General features: G+C 54.8%; 2 protein-coding genes and 1 pseudogene across 4 annotated transcripts; 2 read left to right on the forward strand and 1 right to left on the reverse strand.

Annotated features, from left to right (window-relative positions):
- Positions 1–677: 677 nt before the first annotated feature.
- On the reverse strand, positions 678–12,770 carry LOC120764618 (zinc finger protein 850-like; annotated as a pseudogene).
- LOC120764617 (mucolipin-1-like) lies at positions 6,902–10,325 on the forward strand. Of its 3 annotated transcripts, none has more exons than XM_058423850.1 (3): positions 6,902–6,927; positions 7,177–7,382; positions 8,362–10,325. In XM_058423850.1, the coding sequence occupies exons 1-3, from the start codon at positions 6,912–6,914 to the stop codon at positions 8,368–8,370; spliced, it is 231 nt and encodes a 76-aa protein (XP_058279833.1). In that variant the 5' UTR covers positions 6,902–6,911; the 3' UTR covers positions 8,371–10,325. The 3 variants fall into 3 exon arrangements, with proteins under 3 accessions (XP_058279833.1, XP_039944559.1, XP_039944558.1); XM_040088625.2 differs by having other exon boundaries at positions 8,810–10,325; XM_040088624.2 differs by having other exon boundaries at positions 7,177–10,325.
- LOC131378726 (uncharacterized) lies at positions 12,410–20,641 on the forward strand. The gene is made up of 4 exons (XM_058423836.1): positions 12,410–12,458; positions 12,881–12,906; positions 13,145–13,339; positions 18,992–20,641. Exons 1-4 carry the CDS (start codon positions 12,410–12,412, stop codon positions 19,391–19,393), a joined length of 672 nt encoding a protein of 223 aa, XP_058279819.1. The 3' UTR covers positions 19,394–20,641.
- The last annotated feature ends 423 nt before the right edge of the window (positions 20,642–21,064 follow it).

The raw sequence follows: 21,064 nt of genomic DNA on the forward strand, positions 1-21,064 counted from the left end.
GCGCTTTCCCTCCCAGTATCGCTCTTACTGGGAGCACTGGGAGGGAACTGGGAGCAAACAGCGCCCGGAGGCGGCTGCAGGCGGGGAGGGGCGGGGCCAGGCCGTGGGGCGTGGTTATGCAAATACTGGAGCGATGGCGCGCTGTGATTGGTGGTCGGGAGCAGCGCGGTGTTTCCCTGGTCACGTGAGGGCCGGAGCGATGGCGGCGGCGTCTGGTGAGGGGAGAGGGGACCGGGAATGGGGACAGGGACCGGGAATGGGGACAGGGACCGGGAAATACAGGAATGTGAACGGGAACGGGCCAGGGACGGGAAGGAGCCAAGAGCGACACGGGTACAGGGAGTACCGGGAACCGGGCCGGGGGAAGCGGCACCGGGGCTCGGGGACAGCGGGGACCGGGCCGGGGGAGTTAACGGCTCCAGGAGACACCGGGCAGGGCGGGACCGAGGTGACACCGGCCGCTGTCCCCAAAGAACGAGCAGCTGCTGAGCCGCGGCCCCGGGTACGGCTCGGCCGTGTTGGCCCCGGTGCCGGAGGAGGAGGAGGAGGAGGAGGAGGAGGAAGATCTGCGGCGCCGCCTCAAGTATTTCTTCATGAGCCCCTGTGACAAGTACCAGGCCTGCGGCAGGCGGCCCGTGAAGCTCGTGCTGCAGCTCGCCAAGATCGTCCTTGTCACCGTGCAGGTGACTCTGCCAGGGACAGCAGGGACAGGGGCTGGGACACTGGGGAGGGGGCACAGGGACACCAGGGAGGGGACGTGGAGACTTTGGGGAAGAGGTGCCAGGGACAGCGGGGAAGGGACACACGGAGACCCAGAAAGGGACAGAGCGTGGCTGTGTCACTGTGTGGGACAGCTGATGGCAGCGGTGGCCTCTGTGCCCAACCACAGGGTGAGAACCGTTGTGGGGTGAAATGTGGCGGTGTCATTGTGGTGGGACAGGTGCTAGCCATGGTGGCCTCTGTCCCCAGTCTGTGGCGCCATTTTGGGACAAAGCACAGCAGTGTTATCACATTGGGACAGGTGGTGTGTCACAACCACTCGTACAAGCGGGGGTCGTGATGATTCGTTTCCCGATCTCAGAGTGCAAAACACAACACAGAGGGGATTTCAGTATTAATCAAGAGAAATGCATTTTTTATGGATTGACCATAGCAAATGCGATAGAGGGATTAAGAGAGAGAGAGAAAAAGACAGAGAAAGAGAGAGAGGAAAGAGGGGATATAGCTACCAAACGTAGAGATGGAGTCCTTGTGGTCCGGTCGATGGATCCGCCTGTCACGTCGGGGAGAGTCTCTGGAAATCTCTGGTTAACTCAGGGGTTTTTATTATAGTCCTCCATTCCGGGGGAAACAGGTAATAAGTCTATTGAAGCCACCAAGGGGGTACAGGTAGTCCATGTTCTCAGCAGTAAGCGAGAGCCATTGTCTTCTTGGTCCAATGAGCACGCCTGCAGGCAAACATCTCGCTTCGGTTAAGTCAGCCCCACCTCCGCGTCTTGGGGTTGTAGGGGTCTCATGTCTCAGTCCTTGGGAGGGGGCTTTGATCTCTCTCTGTCATGGTGGTTGTGAAGCAGATGAGGGATTTTCTGTGGGGGACCACCAGAGATACCCCAGAAAGTCCACTTGGCCAAGAGGTGGGGAAATTCATAGGCTCTTGTCGTGAAGCAGGGACCGTGAAGCAGGTGCAAACTTCAGGTACAGAATCGCCATTACACCGCTCAAAGCCAGTGTACCGTGACGTGGTGACACAGGACAATGCACCTGTGGACGATTGGCGAGCATCCACCTCGAGCAGGCCAGAACTGCAGTGGGGTCCTCGGCGTCCTCGTGACGATTGTGAGGCAAAGGAGGGGAACTTCAGACTGATTCTTACAGCTCCCTTTTTCCAAATTCCTCTGTGGGATTTTGGGGCGGAATTTTCCCTTTCCAGTGGTTTTTGGGGATTTTGGGGTGGACTTTTTTCCTAGGTTTTTTATTCTTATTTTTGGGGGTAGAATTTCCCGTTTTCCATGGGTTTTTTTGTTATTTTGGGGGCAGAAATTTCCCTTTTTCATTGTTTTTTTGTGGGATTTTGGGGCTGATTTTTCCGTTTTTCACTGGTTTTTCAAGGCAGAATTTTCCCACTTTCAATGGTTTTCCGAGGCAGTATTTTCCCTTGTTTGGGGGAAGGAATTCTGGGTATTTTGTGGGGGATTTTGGGGCCTCCTGTGTTGTTTTTTGTCCCCTCAGGCTGATCAGTGTCACCGCGGAGTTCCAGCTTAAGGCCATCAACATCAAAACGAACCACAAAATCCCTGACTGCTATACTTTCAGTGTCACCGTCAGTGTCCCCGCGTGTCCCCAAGGGGCCCCTGAGCGCCCCCTGGGTGTCTCCAATGTCCCCAAGTGTCCTCTTCGTGTCCCCTTAGTGTCCCTCATCTGTCCCTGTGTCCCTTGGCTGTCACCCTGTCCCTCTGTGGGCCCTGGGAGGCAGCCAGCAAGTGACAATGACACAGTGACAATGACAGTGGCAATAACAATGGTGGTGACAGTGACAATGGCAGAGACAGTGACAGTGATCGCGTTGTTAGCATGGAAACACTTAATCACAGGATGATTATATGCTGATTCTTTCATTGAAGAGCTCTGGGAATCAGGGGTATAGATGGACCCAAATCTGACTCTGACATAGGTTTGTGATGAACATGTTTTTATACCTTTCTCGTTATATAACTATATATTAATTATTAAATCCCTTTTGTTCTATTGTATACATTGATCTTATCCAAGCATGAATTCTTGTCATTTTTATCAGGTCTCCCAAACGTCCTTTCTCATGATTCTTGTCACGATTACATCGTTTCTCATAATTCTCATTACGATTGACCAATAATCATACTCAATTACCAAGCTATCATTACATTTAACCATCATATCATTTATCATATGGTGATTATGCAGGTGCAGTTTCACATGATCCACGAAAAACAAAGCTCAGCATTTGTTCCCAAGGCCTAGTTCCCTTTCCCAGGCCTACCAGACCCAACCTTTCTTTCCACCCCCTGAATCTATTCTATACAATTCCCATGATTTTAGAAACATTTTAACGCTATGCTATCAGTGTTAATGACAGTGACAGTGATAGTGTTAATGACAGTGACAGTGAAAATGACCGTGAGAGTGACACAGATCCCAGGAATGGGCACAGATCCATTGGAGATTGGGAATGGGCAGGGAGCCCAGGAATGGGCACGGATCTATTGGAGATTGGGAACAGGCACGGATCCCAGTCCTGGCACCGGAGGAGGAGGAATTTTGGGAAGTGCGGCCAAGCTCCTGCCAGCTCTGGGCAGTGCTGGGAAAAGACCCTACAGGGATAAATTGGGATTTGAATTGGGAATTGAATTGGGATTTTAATTGGGAATTGCAGCCAGCAGGGCAAGGGCAGAATCTGGCAAGAGGGGAGAGGGACCAGGAATGGGACTGGGAGTGGGGATCAGGAATGGGAATATGGGATGGGGATTAGGAAAGTGGGAGTGGGATCGGAAACAGGAATACAGGAAGGGGACTGGGAACTGGAGCCGCTCAACCTGGGGAGCCCAAAGCCCTGAGCAGTCCCCAAATCCCTGCCAGGAAGCCTCAACTCCCTGGCACCCAGCATCCCCCACACCCCTGGAAGATCCCCCCATGTCCCCATCCATGCCTTTGTTCAAAATCTTTATTTTTACCCCAGTTTTGGGGTGTTTGGAAAGGACAAACAGAAATGAAAAGAATCCAGGCCACAAAGGAGTCAGGAGGATTTGGAGATCCCCAGCCAGGTGTCTTCCCAACATGGATCACCGGCACCACGGATGACCAGGGCTCACCAGGGCTCATCCAGCACGGATCCTCCCACAGGGGATGGAGCTGGAGCAGCGCATGAAGCTCTTCCAGCACTCGCGGCACTTGCAGGGCTTCCCTCAGTGGTGTTTCCATTGGTGTTGGGTCAAGGCTGAGCTCTGAGAGAAGCTTGTCTCACACTCAGGACACACTTAGGGCTTCTCCCTGGTGTGGATCAGCTGGTGTTGGATCAGTTTGGAGCTGTGTCTGAAGCTCTTCCCACACTCCCCACACTCGAAGGGCCTCTCCCCGGTGTGGATGCGTCGGTGGGTGTTGAGATGGGATTTGGACCTGAAGCCCTTCCCACACTCAAGACAGCGGAAGGGCTTCTCATCCGTGTGAATGCGCTGATGCTTGAGGAGATAGGAGCTGGTAGGAAACCTCTTCCTGCATTGGTCACACTCGTAGGGCCTCTCCCCTGTGTGGATCCTCTGGTGGATGGTCAGGTCAGAGTTTGACCTGAAGCTCTTCCCACACTCCCCACACCTGCAGGGCCGTTCCCCAGTGTGGATCCTCTGGTGTCTGATCAGTTCAGAGTTTGACATGAAGCTCTTCCCACACTCCTGACACTCATAGGGCCATTCCCCGGTGTGGATCCTCTGGTGTCTGATCAGTTCAGAGTTTGACATGAAGCTCTTCCCACACTCCTGACACTCATAGGGCCATTCCTCGGTGTGGATCCTCTGGTGTTTGATCAGGTCAGAGTTTGTCCTGAAGCTCTTCCCACACTCCCCACACTCGTAGGGCCGTTCCCCTGTGTGGATCCTCTGGTGGATGGTCAGGGTAGAGTTTGACGTGAAGCTCTTCCCACACTCCACACACTCGTAGGGCCGTTCCCCCGTGTGGATCCTCTGGTGGATGGTCAGGTCAGAGTTTGACTTGAAGCTCTTCCCACACTCCACACACTCGTAGGGCCGTTCCCCTGTGTGGATCCTCTGGTGCACTGTCAGTTCAGAGCTCGACATGAAGCTCTTCCAACACTCCCCACACTCGTGGGGCCGTTCGTCTGTGTGGATCCTCTCATGTCTGATCAGTTCAGACTTTGACCTGAAGCTCTTCCCACACTCCCCACATTCATAGGGCCGTTCCCCCGTGTGGATCCTTTGGTGGATGGTCAGTTCAGAGCTCGACTTGAAGCTCTTCCCACACTCCCCACATTCATAGGGCCGTTCCCCTGTGTGGATCCTCTGGTGGACTGTCAGGGCAGAGTGTGACGTGAAGCTCTTCCCACACTCCTCACACTCGTAGGGCCGTTCCCCCGTGTGGATCCTCTGGTGTCTGATCAGGTCAGAGTTTGAGTTGAAGCTCTTCCCACACTCCCCACACTCGTAGGGCCGTTCCCCTGTGTGGATCCTCTGGTGAATGACAAGGTTAGAGTTTGACCTGAAGCTCTTCCCACACTCCCCACACTCGTAGGGCTGTTCCCCTGTGTGGATCCTCTGGTGGCTGATCAGGTCAGAGCTTGACCTGAAGGTCTTCCCACACTCCCCACACTCGTAGGGCCTTTCCCCAGAGTGGATCCTCTGGTGGACTGTCAAGGCAGAGTTTGACGTGAAGCTCTTCCCACACTCCCCACACTCGTAGGGCCGTTCCCCTGTGTGGATTCTCTGGTGGATGACCAGGTTAGAGTTTGACCTGAAGCTCTTCCCACACTCCCCACACTCATGGGGCCGTTCATCTGTGTGGATCCTCTGGTGTTTGATCAATTCAGAGCTCAACCGGAATCTCCTCCCACACTCCCCACACTCGTAGGGCCGTTCCCCCGTGTGGATTCTCCAGTGCTGGAGAAGCAGGGATCTCTTCATGAAGCTCTTCTCACATTTTGAGCACTTGTGGGGCTTCTCACCATCTTGAAGCTGCTCAGTGACCCCCAGCTCCGATCTCCGGCCGCCTTCCCGGCCCAGGGTGGATCTTTCCTCCTCAGATCCCCGTGAGCTGTGTTTGCAGCCCCTCCCCGTGCGGGATCTCTGTGGCTTTTCCTCCCCGCTGGATTCCTGTGCCACGGAGCCGCTCAAAACAGCCTCTTCCACGAGGATCTGCCGCGGGGATTTCTCCTCCCTGGTCTCCGTGCTCAGCTCCTTGTCTGGGGGAGGAAGGACAAGGAGAGGATGGGATTTGCCTCCGTGCAAAGAGAAGGGGAAGGAGATGTTGTCCTGCAGCCGGGGGCCAGGCTGGGCTGGGAGATGGAGCAGGAGAGAGGGGCAAAGGGGCACTGACTTCCTCCTCACCTGCCTGGGGCTCCCGGAGCATCTTCCTGGTGGCCTCCTCCTCCTCCTCCATGGGGCCGAGGTGTGGGAATGGGAAATGCTGTTTCAGGGGGGAAAACAAGGGCTGAGCGCGTTCGCTTGGACGGTGCCGCTGCCCAAGTGCAGCTGCAGAAGTGAGCGCCCCTTTCAGCCTCGGGGGGCCCGGACCCCGCTCATCTCCAGGCTCTGCCCGCCGGTTCCGAGCGATCGCCACGTGCGACCCCCCAAAATCCCACCAGGGCTTTTCCGGCTTGGCTTTGGGCTCCTGCAAGATCCCAACATCCCCTGCCCCGACAAAAAAACCCTTCCGGAGACCCCCCGATGGATTGGGGGCGAGCTCCCCATCCCCGCTCACCTGCAGGTTCCGGGTGGGCGATGGAGCCGGAGCCGGGGGAGCTGCGGCCTCAGCGGGCAGAGGAAACGCGTGCTGCTGCTGCTCTTCCTCCCGCTCCTCTTCCGCTCCCAGCGCGGCCCGGGCGGTGCCGGCATCCAAAAGCAGCCGCGCTCTGCCTTGGGCGGCTTCCATAGCGGCCCCGCCCCGCGCGGCGCTGGGAGCGATCCCGGCAGCAACTGGGAGCGATTCTGGGAGCAGCGGGAAGGAATTGGGAGCGCTTTCCCTCCCAGTATCGCTCTTACTGGGAGCACTGGGAGGGAACTGGGAGCAAACAGCGCCCGGAGGCGGCTGCAGGCGGGGAGGGGCGGGGCCAGCCAGTGGGGCGTGGTTATGCAAATACGGGAGCGATCGCGTGCTGTGATTGGTGGGCAGGAGCAGCGCGGTGTTTCCCCGGTCACGTGAGGGCCGGAGCGATGGCGGCGGTGTCTGGTGAGGGGAGAGGGGACCGGGAATGGGGACAGGGAATGGGGACAGGGACCGGGAAATACGGGAATGTGAACGGGAACGGGCCAGGGACGGGAAGGGGCCAAGCGGGACACGGGTACAGGGAGTACCGGGAACCGGGCCGGAGGAGGCGGCACCGGGGCTCGGGGACAGCGGGGACCGGGCCGGGGGAGTTAACGGCTCCAGGGGACACCGGGCAGGGGGGACCGAGGTGACACCGGCCGCTGTCCCCAGAGAACGAGCGGCTGCTGAGCCGCGGCCCCGGGTACGGTTCGGCCGTGTTGGCCCCGGTACCGGAGGAGGAGGAGGTGAAGAAGGAAGATCTGCGGCGCCGCCTCAAGTATTTCTTCATGAGCCCCTGTGAGAAGTACCAGGCCTGCGGCAGGCGGCCCGTGAAGCTCGTGCTGCAGCTCACCAAGATCGTCCTTGTCACCGTGCAGGTGACACTGCCGGGGACAGCAGGGACAGGGGCTGGGACACTGGGGCTGGGACACAGGGACACCAGGGAGGGGACGTGGGGACTTTCGGGCGGAGGTGCGGGGAAGGGACACACGGAGACCTGGAAAGGGACAGAGCGTGGCCGTGTCACTGTGTGGGACAGCTGATGGCAGCGGTGGCCTCTGTCCCCAACCACAGGGTGACACCGTGTGGGGTGAAATGTGGCAGTGTCATTGTGGTGGGACAGGTGCTGGCCATGGTGGCCTCTGTCCCCAGGCTGTGGTGCCATTTTGGTACAAAGCGCAGCAGTGTCACCACATTGGGACAGGCGGTGTGTCACGATCCACTCCTAAAAGCGGGGGTCGTGATGATTCGTTTCCCGATCTCAGAGTGCAAAACACAGCACAGAGGGGATTTCAGTATTAATCAGGAGAAATGCATTTTTTATCGATTGACCATAGTAAATGCGATGGATGGACTAAGAGAGAGAGAGAAGAAGCTAGAGAAAGAGAGAGAGGGAAGAGGGGATATAGCTACAAAACGTAGAGATGGAGTCCTTGTGGTCCGGTCAATGGATCCGCCTGTCATGTCGGGGAGAGTCTCTGGAAATCTCTGGTTAACTCAGGAGATTTTATTATAGTCCTCCATCACAGGGGAAACAGGTAATAAGAATAAGTCTATTGAAGCCACCGAGGGGGAACAGGTAGTCCATGTTCTCAGCAGTAAGCAGAGCCATTGTCTTCTTGGTCCAACGACCACACCTGCAGGCAAACATCTCGCTTCGGTTAAATCAGCCCCACCTCCGCGTCTTGGGGTTGTAGGGGTCTCATGTCTCAGTCCTTGGGAGGGGGCTTCGATCTCTGTCTGTCACAGTGGTTGTGAAGCAGATGAGGGATTTTCTGTGGGGGACCACCAGAGTTACCCCAGAAAGTCCACTTGGCCAAGAGGTGGGGAAATTCATAGGCTCTTGTCGTGAAGCAGGGACGGTGAAGCAGGTGCAAACTTCAGGTACAGAATCGCCATTACACCGCTCAAAGCCAGTGTACTGTGACGTGGTGACACAGGACAATGCACCTGCGGACGATTGGCGAGCATCCACCTCGAGCAGGCCAGAACTGCAGTGGGATCCTTGGCGTCCTCATGATGATGGTGAGGCAAAGGAGGGGAACTTCAGACCAACTTTTACAGCTCCCTTTACCCAAATTCCTCTGTGGGATTTTGGGGCAGAATTTTCCCTTTCCGATGGTTTTTTTGGGGATTTTGACGGCAGAATTTTCCCTTTATCATTGTTTTTTTGTGGGATTTTGGGGCTGATTTTTCGGCTTTTCACTGGTTTGTCAAGGCGGAATTTTCCCTTTTTTAGGGGAAGGAATTCCAGTGTTTTTGTGGGGGATTTTGGGGCCTCCCGGGGTGTTTTTTGTCCCCTCAGGCTGATCAGTGTCACTGCGGAGTTCCAGCTTAAGGCCATCAACATCAAAACGAACCACAAAATCCCTGACTGCTATACCTTCAGTGTCACCATCAGTGTCCCCACGTGTCCCCAAGGGTCCCCTGAGTGCCCCCTGGGTGTCTCCAATGTCCCCAATTGTCCTCTTCGTGTCCCCTTAGTGTCCCTCATCTGTCCCTGTCTCCCTTGGCTATCACCCTGTCCCTCTGTGGGCCCTGGGAGGCAGCGAGCAAGTGACAATGACACAGTGACAATGACACAGTGACAATGACAGTGACAGTGATGGTGACAGTGGCAATAACAATGATAGTGACAGTGACAATGGCAGAGACAGTAACAGTGACTGTGACAGTGATCGCGTTGTTAGTGTGGAAACACATAACCGCAGGATGATTATATGCTGATGCTTTCATTGAAGAGCTCTGGGAATCAGGGGTACAGATGGACCCAGATCTGACTCTGACATAGGTTTTTGATGAACTTATTTTTATACCCTTTTCATTATATAATTATAAATTAATTATTAAACCCCTATTGTTCTATTGTATAGGTTGATCTTATCCAAGCATGAATTGTTGTCATTTTCATCAGGTCTCCCAAAGTCCTTTCTCATGATTCTTGTTACAATTACATCACTTCTCATAATTCTCATTACGATTTACCAATAATCATACTCAATTACCAAACAATCATTACATTTAACAATCATATCATTTATCATATGGTGATTATGCAGGTCCAGTTTCACATGATCCACTAAAAACAAAGCTCAACATTTGTTCCCAAGGCCTAGTAACCTCTCCCAGGCCTACCAGACCCAACCTTTCTTTCCACCCCCTGAATCTATTCTATACAATTCCCATGATTTTAGAAACATTTTAACCCTATGCTATCAGTGTTAATGACAATGAGAGTGACAGTGATAATTACAGTGACAGTGAGAGTGACAGTGACACAGATCCCAGGAACGAGCACAGATCCATTAGCGATTGGGAATGGGCAGGGAGCCCAGGAATGGGCACGGATCTATTGGAGATTGGGAACAGGCACGGATCCCAGTCCTGGCACCGGAGGAGGAAGAATTTTGGGAAGTGTGGCCAAGCTCCTGCCAGCTCTGGGCAGTGCAGGGAAAAGACCCTACAGGGATAAATTAATTGCGATTTGAATTGGGAATTGCAGCCAGCAGGGCAAGGGCAGAATCTGGCAAGAGGGGAGAGGGACCAGGAATGGGACTGGGAGTGGGGATCAGGAATGGGAATATGGGATGGGGATTAGGAAAGTGGGAGTGGGATCGGAAACGGGAATACAGGAAGGGGACTGGGAACTGGAGCCGCTCAACCTGGGGAGCCCAAAGCCCTGAGCAGTCCCCAAATCCCTGCCAGGAAGCCTCAACTCCCTGGCACCCAGCATCCCCCACACCCCTGGAAGATCCCCCCATGTCCCCATCCATGCCTTTGTTCAAAATCTTTATTTTTACCCCGTTTTTGGCATGTTTGGAAAGGACAATCAGACATGAAAAGAATCCAGGCCACAAAGGAGTCAGAAGTATGTGGAGATCCCTAGCCAGGTGTCTTCCTAACATGGATCACCGGCACCATGGATCACCAGGGCTCACCATGGCTCATCGAAGGTGGATCCTCCCATGGGGGATGGAGCTGGAACAGCGCACAAAGCTCTTCCAGGACTTGGGGCACTTGCAGGGCTTCCCTCAGTGTTGCCTCCGTTGGTGTTGGGTCAAGGCTGAGCTCTGTGAGAAGCTCTTCCCACACTTGGGACACACTTAGGGCTTCTCCCTGGTGTGGATCACCCGGTGTTGGATCAGGTTGGAGCTCTGTCTGAAGCTCTTCTCACATTCCCCACACTGGAAGGGTCTCTCCCCGGTGTGGATGCGCTGGTGGGTGATGAGTTGGGATTTGTCCCTGAAGCCCTTCCCACACTCAGGGCAGCGGAAGGGCTTCTCATCCGTGTGAATGCGCTGATGCTTGAGGAGATGGGAACTGGTCCGAAACCTCTTCTTGCATTGATCACACTCATAGGGCCTCTCCCCCGTGTGGATCATCTGGTGGATGGTCAGGGCAGAGTTTGATGTGAAACTCTTCCCACACTCCTGACACTCGTAGGGCCGTTCCCCGGTGTGGATCCTCTGGTGGACAGTCAGGTCAGAGTTTGACCTGAAGCTCTTCCCACACTCCCTACACTCGTAGGGCCGTTCCTCCGTGTGGATCCTCTGGTGGACGGTCAGGTTATAGTTTGACATGAAGCTCTTCCCACACTCCCCACACTCGTAGGGCCGTTCCCCAGAGTGGATCCTCTGGTGTCTGATCAGGTCACAGTTTGAGTTGAAGCTCTTCCCACACTCCACACACTCGTAGGGCTGGTCCCCCGTGTGGATCCTCTGGTGGATGGTCAGTTCATTGCTCGACTTGAAGCTCTTCCCACACTCCCCACACTCGTAGGGCCGTTCCCCTGTGTGGATCCTCTGGTGGATCACCAGGTTAGAGTTTGACTTGAAGCTCTTCCCACACTCCCCACACTCATAGGGTCGTTCCCCTGTGTGGATCATGTGGTGTCTGATTAGTTCAGAGCTTGACTTGAAGCTCTTCCCACACTCCCCACACTCGTAGGGCCGTTCCCCTGTGTGGATCCTGTGGTGTTTGATCAGGTGGGAGCTCTGGCTGAAGCTCTTCCCACACTCCCCACACTCATAGGGCCGTTCCCCCGTGTGGATTCTCCAGTGCTGGAGAAGTTGAGATCTCCACCTGAAGCTCTTCTCACATTTCAAGCACTTGTGGGGCTTCTCCCCATCCCAAAGTTGCTCGGGGACCCCCAGCTCCGATCTCCGGCTGCCTTCCCAGCCCAGGGTGGATCTTTCCTTTTCACATCCCCGTGATCTGTGTTTGCAGCCCCTCCTCGTGCGTGATCTCCGTGGCTTTTCCTCCCCGCTGGATTCCTGTGTCGCGGATCCGCTCAAAACGGCCTCTTCCACGAGGATCTGCCGCGGGGATTTCTCCTCCCTGGTCTCCGTGCTCAGCTCCTTGTCTGGGGGAGGAAGGACAAGGAGAGGATGGGATTTGCCTCTGTGCATAGGGAAGGGGAAGGAGATGTTGTCCTCCAGCCGGGGGCCAGGCTGGGCTGGGAGATGGAGCAGGAGAGAGGGGCAAAGGGGCACTGACTTCCTCCTCACCTGCCTGGGGCTCCCGGCCCATCTTCCTCTTCCTCGCAGCCTCCTCCTCCTCCATGGGGCCGAGGTGTGGGAATGGGAAATGCTGTTTTAGGGGGGAAAACAAGGACTGAGCATGTTCGCTTGGACAGTGCCGCTGCCTAAGTGCAGCTGCAGAAGTGAGCGCCCCTTTCAGCCTCGGGGACCCGGACCCCGCTCATCTCCAGGCTCTTCCCGCCGGTTCCGGGCGATGGCCACGTGCGACCCCCCCAAAATACCACCAGGGCCTTTTCTGTTTCGGCTTTGGGCTGCTGCAAGATCCCAACATCCCCTGCCCAGACAAAAAAACCCTCCCGGAGACCCCTCCGATGGATTTGGGGCGAGCTCCCCATCCCCGCTCACCTGCGGGTTCCGGGTCGGCGATGGAGCCGGAGCCGGGGGAGCTGCGGCCTCAGCGGGCAGGGGAAACGCGTGCGGCTGCTGCTCCTCCTCTTCCTCCCGCTACTCCTCTTCCTCCTTCCTCCTCTCCGTCCTCTTCCTCCGGCTCCTCCTCCGCTCCCAGCCCGGCCCGGGCGGTGCCGACACCCAAAACCAGCCGCACTCTGCCCTGGGCGGCTTCCAAAGCGACCCCGTCCCGCGCGGCGCTGGGAGCGATCCCGGCAGCAACTGGGAGCGATGCTGGGAGCAGCGGGAAGGAATTGGGAGCGCTTTCCCTCCCAGTATCGCTCTTACTGGGAGCACTGGGAGGGAACTGGGAGCAAACAGCGCCCGGAGGCGGCTGCAGGCGGGGAGGGGCGGGGCCAGCCCGTGGGGCGTGGTTATGCAAATACGGGAGCGATCGCGGGCTGTGATTGGTGGTCGGGAGCAGCGCGGTGTTTCCCCGGTCACGTGAGGGCCGGAGCGATGGCGGCGGCGTCTGGTGAGGGGAGAGGGGACCGGGAATGGTTACAGTGACCGGGAAATACGGGAATGTGAACGGGAACGGGCCAGGGACGGGAAGGGGCCAAGAGCGACACGGGTACAGGGAGTACCGGGAACCGGGCCGGAGGAGGCGGCACCGGGGCTCGGGGACAGCGGGGACCGGGCCGGGGGAGTTAACGGCTCCAGGGGACACCGGGCAGGGCGGACCGAGGTGACACCGGCCGCTGTCTCCAAAGAACGAGCGGCTGCTGAGCCGCGGCCCCGGGTACGGCTCGGCCGTGGTGGCCCCGGTACCGGAGGAGGAGGAGGAAGATCTGCGGCGCCGCCTCAAGTATCTCTTGATGAGTCCCCGTGACAAGTACCAGGCCCGCGGCAGGTGGCCCGTGAAGCTCGTGCTGCAGCTCGCCAAGATCGTCCTTGTCACCGTGCAGGTGACACTGCCGGGGACAGCGGGAACATGGGCTGGGACACTGGGGAGGGGACACAGGGACACCAGGGAGGGGACATGGGGACTTTGGGGAAGAGGTGCCAGGGACAGCGGGGAGGGGACACTCGTATACTCGGGAAGGGACAGAGCGTGGCCGCGTCACTGTGTGGGACAGCTGATGGCTGCGGTGGCCTCTGTCCCCAACCACAGGGTGACACGGTTGTGGGGTGAAACGTGGTGGTGTCATTGTGGTGGGACAGGTGCTGGCCATGGTGTATTAATCAGGAGAAATGCATTTTTTATGGATTGACCATAGCAAATATGATGGATGGACTAAGAGAGAGAGGAAGGAGGGGATATAGCTACCAAACGTAGAGACGGAGTCCTTGTGGTCCGGTCGATGGATCCGCCTGTCACGTCGGGGAGAGTCTCTGGAAATTTCTGGTTAACTCAGGGGGTTTTATTATAGTCCTCCATTCCGGGGGAAACAGGTAATAAGTCTATTGAAGCCACCGAGGGGGAACAGGTAGTCCATGTTCTCAGCAGTAAGCTAGAGCCATTGTCTTCTTGGTCCAATGAGCACGCCTGCAGGCAAACATCTCGCTTCAGTTAAGTCAGCCCCACCTCCGCGTATTGGGGTTGTAGGGGTCTCATGTCTCAGTCCTTGGGAGGGGGCATTGATCTCTCTCTGTCACAGTGGTTGTGAAGTAGATGAGGGATTTTCTGTGGGGGACCACCAGAGTTACCCCAGAAAGTCCACTTGGCCAAGAGGTGGGGAAATTCATAGGCTCTTGTCGTGAAGCAGGGACGGTGAAGCAGGTGCAAACTTCAGGTACAGAATCACCATTACACCACTCAAAGCCAGTGTACCGTGACGTGGTGACACAGGACAATGCACCTGCGGACGATTGGCGAGCATCCACCTCGAGCAGGCCAGAACTGCAGTGGGGTCCTCGGCGTCCTCGTGACGATTGTGAGGCAAAGGAGGGGAACTTCAGACCAACTCTTACAGCTCCCTTTACCCAAATTCCTCTGTGGGATTTTGGGGCAGAATTTTCCCTTTCCGGTGGTTTTTGGGGATGTTGGGGTGGACTTTTTTCCGAGTTTTTTTATTATTATTTTTGGGGGTGGAATTTCCCCCTTTCCATGGGTTTTTTTTTTGGCTATCTTGGTGGAGGAATTTTCCCTTTATCATTGTTTTTTTGTTGGATTTTGGGGCTGATTTTTCTGCTTTTCTCTGGGTTTTCAAGGCAGAATTTTCCCTCTTTCAATGGTTTTCCGAGGCAGTATTTTCCCTTTTTGGGGGAAGGAATTCTGGGGTTTTTGTGGGGGATTTTCGGGCCTCCTGGGGTGTTTTTTGTCCCCTCAGGCTGATCAGTGTCACTGCGGAGTTCCAGCTTAAGGCCATCAACATCAAAACGAACCACAAAATCCCTGACTGCTATATCTTCAGTGTCACCATCAGTGTCCCCGCGTGTCCCCAAGGGTCCCCTGTGCGCCCCCTGGGTGTCCCCAATATCCCCAAGTGTCCTCTTCATGTCCCCTTAGTGTCCCTCATCTGTCCCTGTGTCCCTTGGCTGTCACCCTGTCCCTCTGTGGGCCCTGGGAGGCAGCCAGCAAGTGACAGTGACACAGTGACAATGACACAGTGACAATGACAGTAACAGTAACAGTGATGGTGACAGTGACAATGGCAGTGACAGTGGTCACATTGTTAGTGTGTAAACACATAATCACAGGATGATTATATGCTGATTCTTTCATTGAAGAGCTCTGGGAATCAGGGGTACAGATGGACCCAAATCTGACTCTGACATAGGTTTGCGATGAACATGTTTTTATACCCTTCTCATTATAAAACTATATATTAATTATTAAACCCCTATTGTTCTATTGTATACGTTGATCTTACCCAAGCATGAATTCTTGTCATTTTCATACGGTCTCCCAAATGTCCTTTCTCATGATTCTTGTCACGATTACATCGTTTCTCATAATTCTCATTTCGATTGACCAATAATCATACTCAATTACCAAGCAATCATTACATTTAACCATCATATCATTTATCATCTGATGATTATGCAGGTCGTTTCACATGATCCACTAAAAACAAAGCTCAACATTTGTTCCCAATGCCTAGTTCCCATTCCCAGGCCTACCAGACCCAACCTTTCTTTCCACCCCCTGAATCTACCCTATACAATTCCCATGATTTTAGAAACATTTTAACACTATGCTAGCAGTGTTAATGACAATGAGAGTGACAGTGATAATGACAGTGACAGGGAGAGTGACACAGATCCCAGGAACAGGCACAGATCCATTGGAGATTGGGAATGGGCAGGGAGCCCAGGAATGGGCACGGATCTATTGGAGATTGGGAACAGGCACGGACCCCAGTCCTGGCTCTGGAGGAGGAGGAATTTTGGGAAGTGCGGCCAAGCTCCTGCCAGCTCTGGGCATCACTGGGAAAAGATAAGTACGGGGATAAATTAATTGGGAATTGAATTGGGATTTGAAATGGGAATTGCAGCCAGCAGGGCAAGGGCAGAATCTGGCAAGAGGGGAGAGGGACCAGGAATGGGACTGGGAGTCGGGATCAGGAATGGGAATACGGGATGGGGATTAGGAAAGTGGGAGTGGGATCGGAAACAGGAACACCGGAAGGGGACTGGGAACTGGAGCCGCTCAACCTGGGGAGCCCAAAGCCCTGAGCAGTCCCCAAATCCCTGCCAGGAAGCCTCAACTCCCTAGCACCGAGCATCCCCCACACCCCTGGAAGATCCCCCCATGTCCCCATCCATGCCTTTGTTCAAAATCTTTATTTTTACCGCGTTTTTGGGGTGTTTGGAAAGGACAAACAGAAATGAAAAGAATCCAGGCCACAAAATAGGTAGGAGGATGTGGAGATCCCCAGCTAGGTGTCTTCCCAACACAGATCACCGGGGCACCACGGATAACCAGGGCTCATCCAGCGCGGATCCTGCAATGGGGGATGGAGCTGGAGCAGCGCACGAAGGCCTTCCAGCACTTGGGGTACTCGCAGGGCTTCCCTCAGTGGTGTTTCCATTGGTGTTGGGTCAAGGCTGAGCACTGTGAGAAGCTCTTCCCACACTCGCGACACATTTAGGGCTTCTCCCTGGTGTGGATCACCCAGTGTTGGATGAGTTTGGAGCTCTGTCTGAAGCTCTTCCCACACTCCCCACACTCGAAGGGTCTCTCTCCGGTGTGGATGCATTTGTGGGTGTTGAGATGGGATTTGGACCTGAAGCTCTTCCCACACTCAGGGCAGCAGAAGGGCTTCTCATCCGTGTGAATGAGCTGATGCTTGAGGAGATGGGAGGTGGTCTGAAACCCCTTCCTGCATTGGTCACACTCGTAGGACCTCTCCCCTGTGTGGATCCTCAGGTGGAGGTTCAGGTCAGAGTTTGACCTGAAGCTCTTCCCACACTGCCCACACTCGTAGGGCCGTTCCCCTGTGTGAATCCTCTGGTGGACTGTCAGTTCAGACTTTGACCTGAAGCTCTTCCCACACTCCTGACACTCCCCACACTCATAGGGCTGTTCCCCTGTGTGGATTCTCCAGTGCTGGAGAAGTTGGGATCTCCACCTGAAGCTCTTCTCACATTCTGAGCACTTGTGGGGCTTCTCCCCATCCCGAAGCTGCTCAGGGATCCCCAGCTCCGATCTCCGGCTGCCTCCCCGTCCCAAGGTGGATCTTTCCTTCTCAGATCCCCGTGATCTGCGCTTGCAGCCCCTCCTAATGAGTGATCTCCGTGGCTTTTCTGCCCCGCTGGATTCCTGCGCCGCGAAGCCACTCAAAATGGTCTCTTCCACGAGGATCTGCCGCGGGGATTTCTCCTCCCTGGTCTCCGTGCACAGCTCCTTGTCTGGGGGGAGGAAGGACAAGGAGAGGATGGGATTTGCCTGTGTGCACAGGGAAGGGGAAGGAGATGTTGTCCTGCAGCCGGGGCCAGGCTGGGCTGGGAGATGGAGTAGGAGAGAGGGGGAAAGGGGCACTGACTTCCTCCTCACCTGCCTGGGGCTCCCGGACCATCTTCCTCTTCCTCGCGGCCTCCTCCTCCTCCATGGGGCTGAGGTGTGGGAATAGGAAATGCTGTTTCAGCGGGGAAAACAAGGGCTGGGCGTGTGGGCTTGGACGGTGCCGCTGCCCAAGTGCAGGTGCAGAAATCAGCGCCCCTTTCAGCCCCGGGAGGCCCGGACCCCACTCATCTCCAGGCTCTGCCCGCCGGTTCTGGGCGATCGCCACATGCGACCCCCCAAAATCCCACCAGGGCTTTTCCGGCTTGGCTTGGGGCTCCTGCAAGATCCGAATGTGAAAAGTGCATATTATATGGCTCTACGCAAGATATTTACTGTATGTATTATCTTTTATTGATTCATAATGTTGTATTAATATCCTGATAGTATGGTAAATGTAGTTTTGTAGTTAAAATGCAGTTTTTATATAGCAACCACAGGAAAACATAAACCTTTCAGAGAAAATGAATTGACTACTTCCTTATCAGAAGAGAACAACTTCTCCTGTCTTGCTCAGCCCTGAAGATGCCATAGAGATTAAAGCAAAAAGAGTGACACTAACCAGAGAGAATTCTTTGTTTGAATGGAATTTGCGCATCATGTATGAAATGTGTGAATATTCAACAGGCGATTGCTTTTAAGATGTAATCCTTTGTTAACGGGGGTCCTTCTTCAGAGCTTTTTGCTCGGGAAGGCACCCAGACGTCTGTAACTTTGTTTCTATTGCCTGGTATTGTCCTAACCCTAATTGTTCAATTTTTTACTCTAATTTTATTTTTATAACCATTTCAAAATTTTAAAACAAGTGTTTGGTGTCTTTCACAATTATGGTAGCAGAGGATGGTTATAGCACCTCACTGCTGGTGCCTTAGGGGAATCAGGGTGAGGACGGCGCGCCCTGCCCAGTTGGCAGCCTTGCTCTGTGTTCCCCTGGTGTGACCGACAGATGCAGGTTACAATCAATGGACAAAAGGAGGCAATAAAACAAAGAAAAGGGAAAAGATTCCCTAAAACCGCAGTAATTAGCCCCTAAGACTAAAGTGTACACGAAGACAAAGACCGCAGGACAGAGGATAGGTAAGTACAGGTTTGGATGGGGCGGTTAAGGGGGGGATGAATGTGTGTGAATGAGAGGCAGCTGGTTACCCCAGACCTGCTAAGTGAGTGCAGAGTCTCCCATGCTGTGTTTCCGTTCTTTCGTGGGAAAAACGGCCAGTAAAGAGATGAAGCGGGTGATAAGAAGAGCGAGAGAACCCCCCCCCAGGAAACGGAGTCTTAGAGAAGGGGTGGGACCCCTAGGAGAGAGAAAGCCATGGCTTTTCCTAGTATAATCCATTGGGGGCGGAAAAAAAAAAGGCAAGGGCCCCTAAAATGCTGCTGGATTAAGGGATGAGAGTGCCCCGGAGCATCCAGGATTGAAACCTTCTGGGTTGAGGGATAGTCTTGGTTTTGAAAAGACAGGTGTCTGCTAAGGAGAGGCAGGCCTCTCTAGGAAATGAGGAATTTGAATCCTTCCCTCCGTGTTATTATAATTTGGAAAATCAAAAATAAAACTTTTCAGTCAGAGCTATGGGGAAAAGAAATAACAGTCCTTTACTCGTAAATATAACAGGACAGACAAAAAACCAACAGCAATTATAACAATCGTAGAACAGAACCAAGAACCCCGAGGGCAAGCGGTGGAAGCTCCGGCGCTGATGGCTGGAAGCCGGGCGCGGTGGACTGTCCTCTGCAGGCACGGGGTGTCCTCGGCAGGCAGGGGTGGCAGTGCCGGAGAAGCCGCAGCGGCGGGACCCGGTCTCACCCAAAATCCAGCAGGACAGCGAAGAAAACTCTGAATTCCTGGATACTCCAACAGATGGTAGAATTCCCAGGACCAGACTCCTTCGTTAACCGTGGACTCCAGCAGCCAGCCGTGGCCCGATCCGTGCTCCCCCCAGAAGAAGAAAAGAGCCGCGAGATCCCCCCACCCTCAGCTCTCTCCGGGAGCTTTTTTTCCCTCCCCCAAAACTAAGTTATCAGTTCTTTTGTCCAGGTTAAGCACTCAGCACTTAGTCTCCTAGCAACTTGGGAGGGGGAAAAAATTCTACAGGAGACTTAAACCTCAACAGGGATTAATATCCCAAGAGCACCCATGGTTCTGCCGGATTGAGTTTATGCCCAAGAGCATCTAGCGTTGGACAACACAGCTGGATTGTGGGGATATCCAATAGCACCGGGACTGGCCAGTCACACCTAAAATTGTAACAGGTGATTTGAACGTAAAAGGTACATTCTTGTTGTCTTGTGTGAGAGTGAGTCACACACAAAATCTGCCTCAGCTTCCCTGGGCAGGTGGGACTGTGGCAGGAGGTGTATGTGACCCGCAAACAGGCCATTGTTCCCCCAGGCAGGTGGGGGCTATAGCAGAACATGTGTGTGACCCACAAACAGGCCATTGTTCCCCCAGGCAGGTGGGGGCTATGGCAGAACCTGTGTGTGACCTGCAAACAGGCCATTTTCCCTCCGGGCATGTGGAGGGGGAGCCGTGTAAAAGTGTAAGTGACACGCAAATCAGCCTCATCGGTGGATGGGCACCAGAGGCGACCAGATTCTGGGCCCTCCTCAGAGGCCCAGCTATACTGGAACCCAGAGGCCAAGCCCAAGGCAAGGGGCCACACGGAGCTGCAATTCTCTGGCGACAGGTGTGGTGGTGTGAGAGTTGTTTTTATTAAGTTATTAAGTTAGTTTTGTAAGATGTTAAAGTTATTTTATAATGGTTTAGTTCACTGTATACCCCTGTGTTCTGCATTGGTTTTCCATTCTGCATTGGTTGTTTGGTCTATTGTAAAATCAGACGTTTTCTGTCATTCATCCCTTCCCTGCACCTGTCGCTGTCAATCCCCCCCCCCCCCCCGCCTCCTCGTGGTCGCCCTGTCACTCAGAGACCCTTCCCTGGCTTCTGGAAAACTCCGGGAAGGGTGCCGAGTGATAGGCTGGGGCCCGGGAGACCCCCTCGCCTCATTTTGTGGTTGGTCCCCAGTTCCATGGTTCACACCCCCGGTTAACCCCCCGATCCCTGTGACTGGCTGACCGGTTGTCGCCACCCCCGTTTCCACCCACCCTTAAAACCTGCTGCACGCCTGGCCTCGTGGTCTCTTCTGGGCGGTGGGTCAGAGAGTGCTGAGCCCCGTGCTGCCTCTCCCCCTGAATAAAATCCTGTTTAACTGAGCCCAGAGGAGTCCGCCTTTTGATTGGCTGCCGTGGGTTGCATTTGCCATCTGCTGACCGTCGCTGAGAGGGGAACCAAGACCCCACAGGGAGGAGGTGGCTCGTCTGGCTTGCCACCCCGACCTCATACGTTGCCGCGGTGCACGAGACTGAGCTAGCCTGTGGCCGCGCTCGTCAGCGCGAGGAACAGCACCGCAACAGCGGTTTGGCGCCCAGCTCGGGGCACCCCCCCAGTCACGAGGCGGACCCCGCGGCACGGACTTAGGCTGCAAGAGCCTGAAGAAAAGTCCCTGGATGCCCCGCTACCCTTGGTCGAGCGGCTTCGTAAGATCACGCTCCCAAGGGACGAAGAGGACAGCCTGAAGCGCCCAGCAGGTCCTCTTCAGGCAGCTGATCTCGAGACCCCAGGCTTCATCGCATCCCAGGAGGGGGTAAGCCTTCTTCGTGAGGGGGCTTACTTTCAGAGGGTGCTCCC

This window comes from Hirundo rustica, chromosome 32, assembly GCF_015227805.2.
Source record: "Hirundo rustica isolate bHirRus1 chromosome 32, bHirRus1.pri.v3, whole genome shotgun sequence".
NCBI lineage: Eukaryota > Metazoa > Chordata > Aves > Passeriformes > Hirundinidae > Hirundo > Hirundo rustica.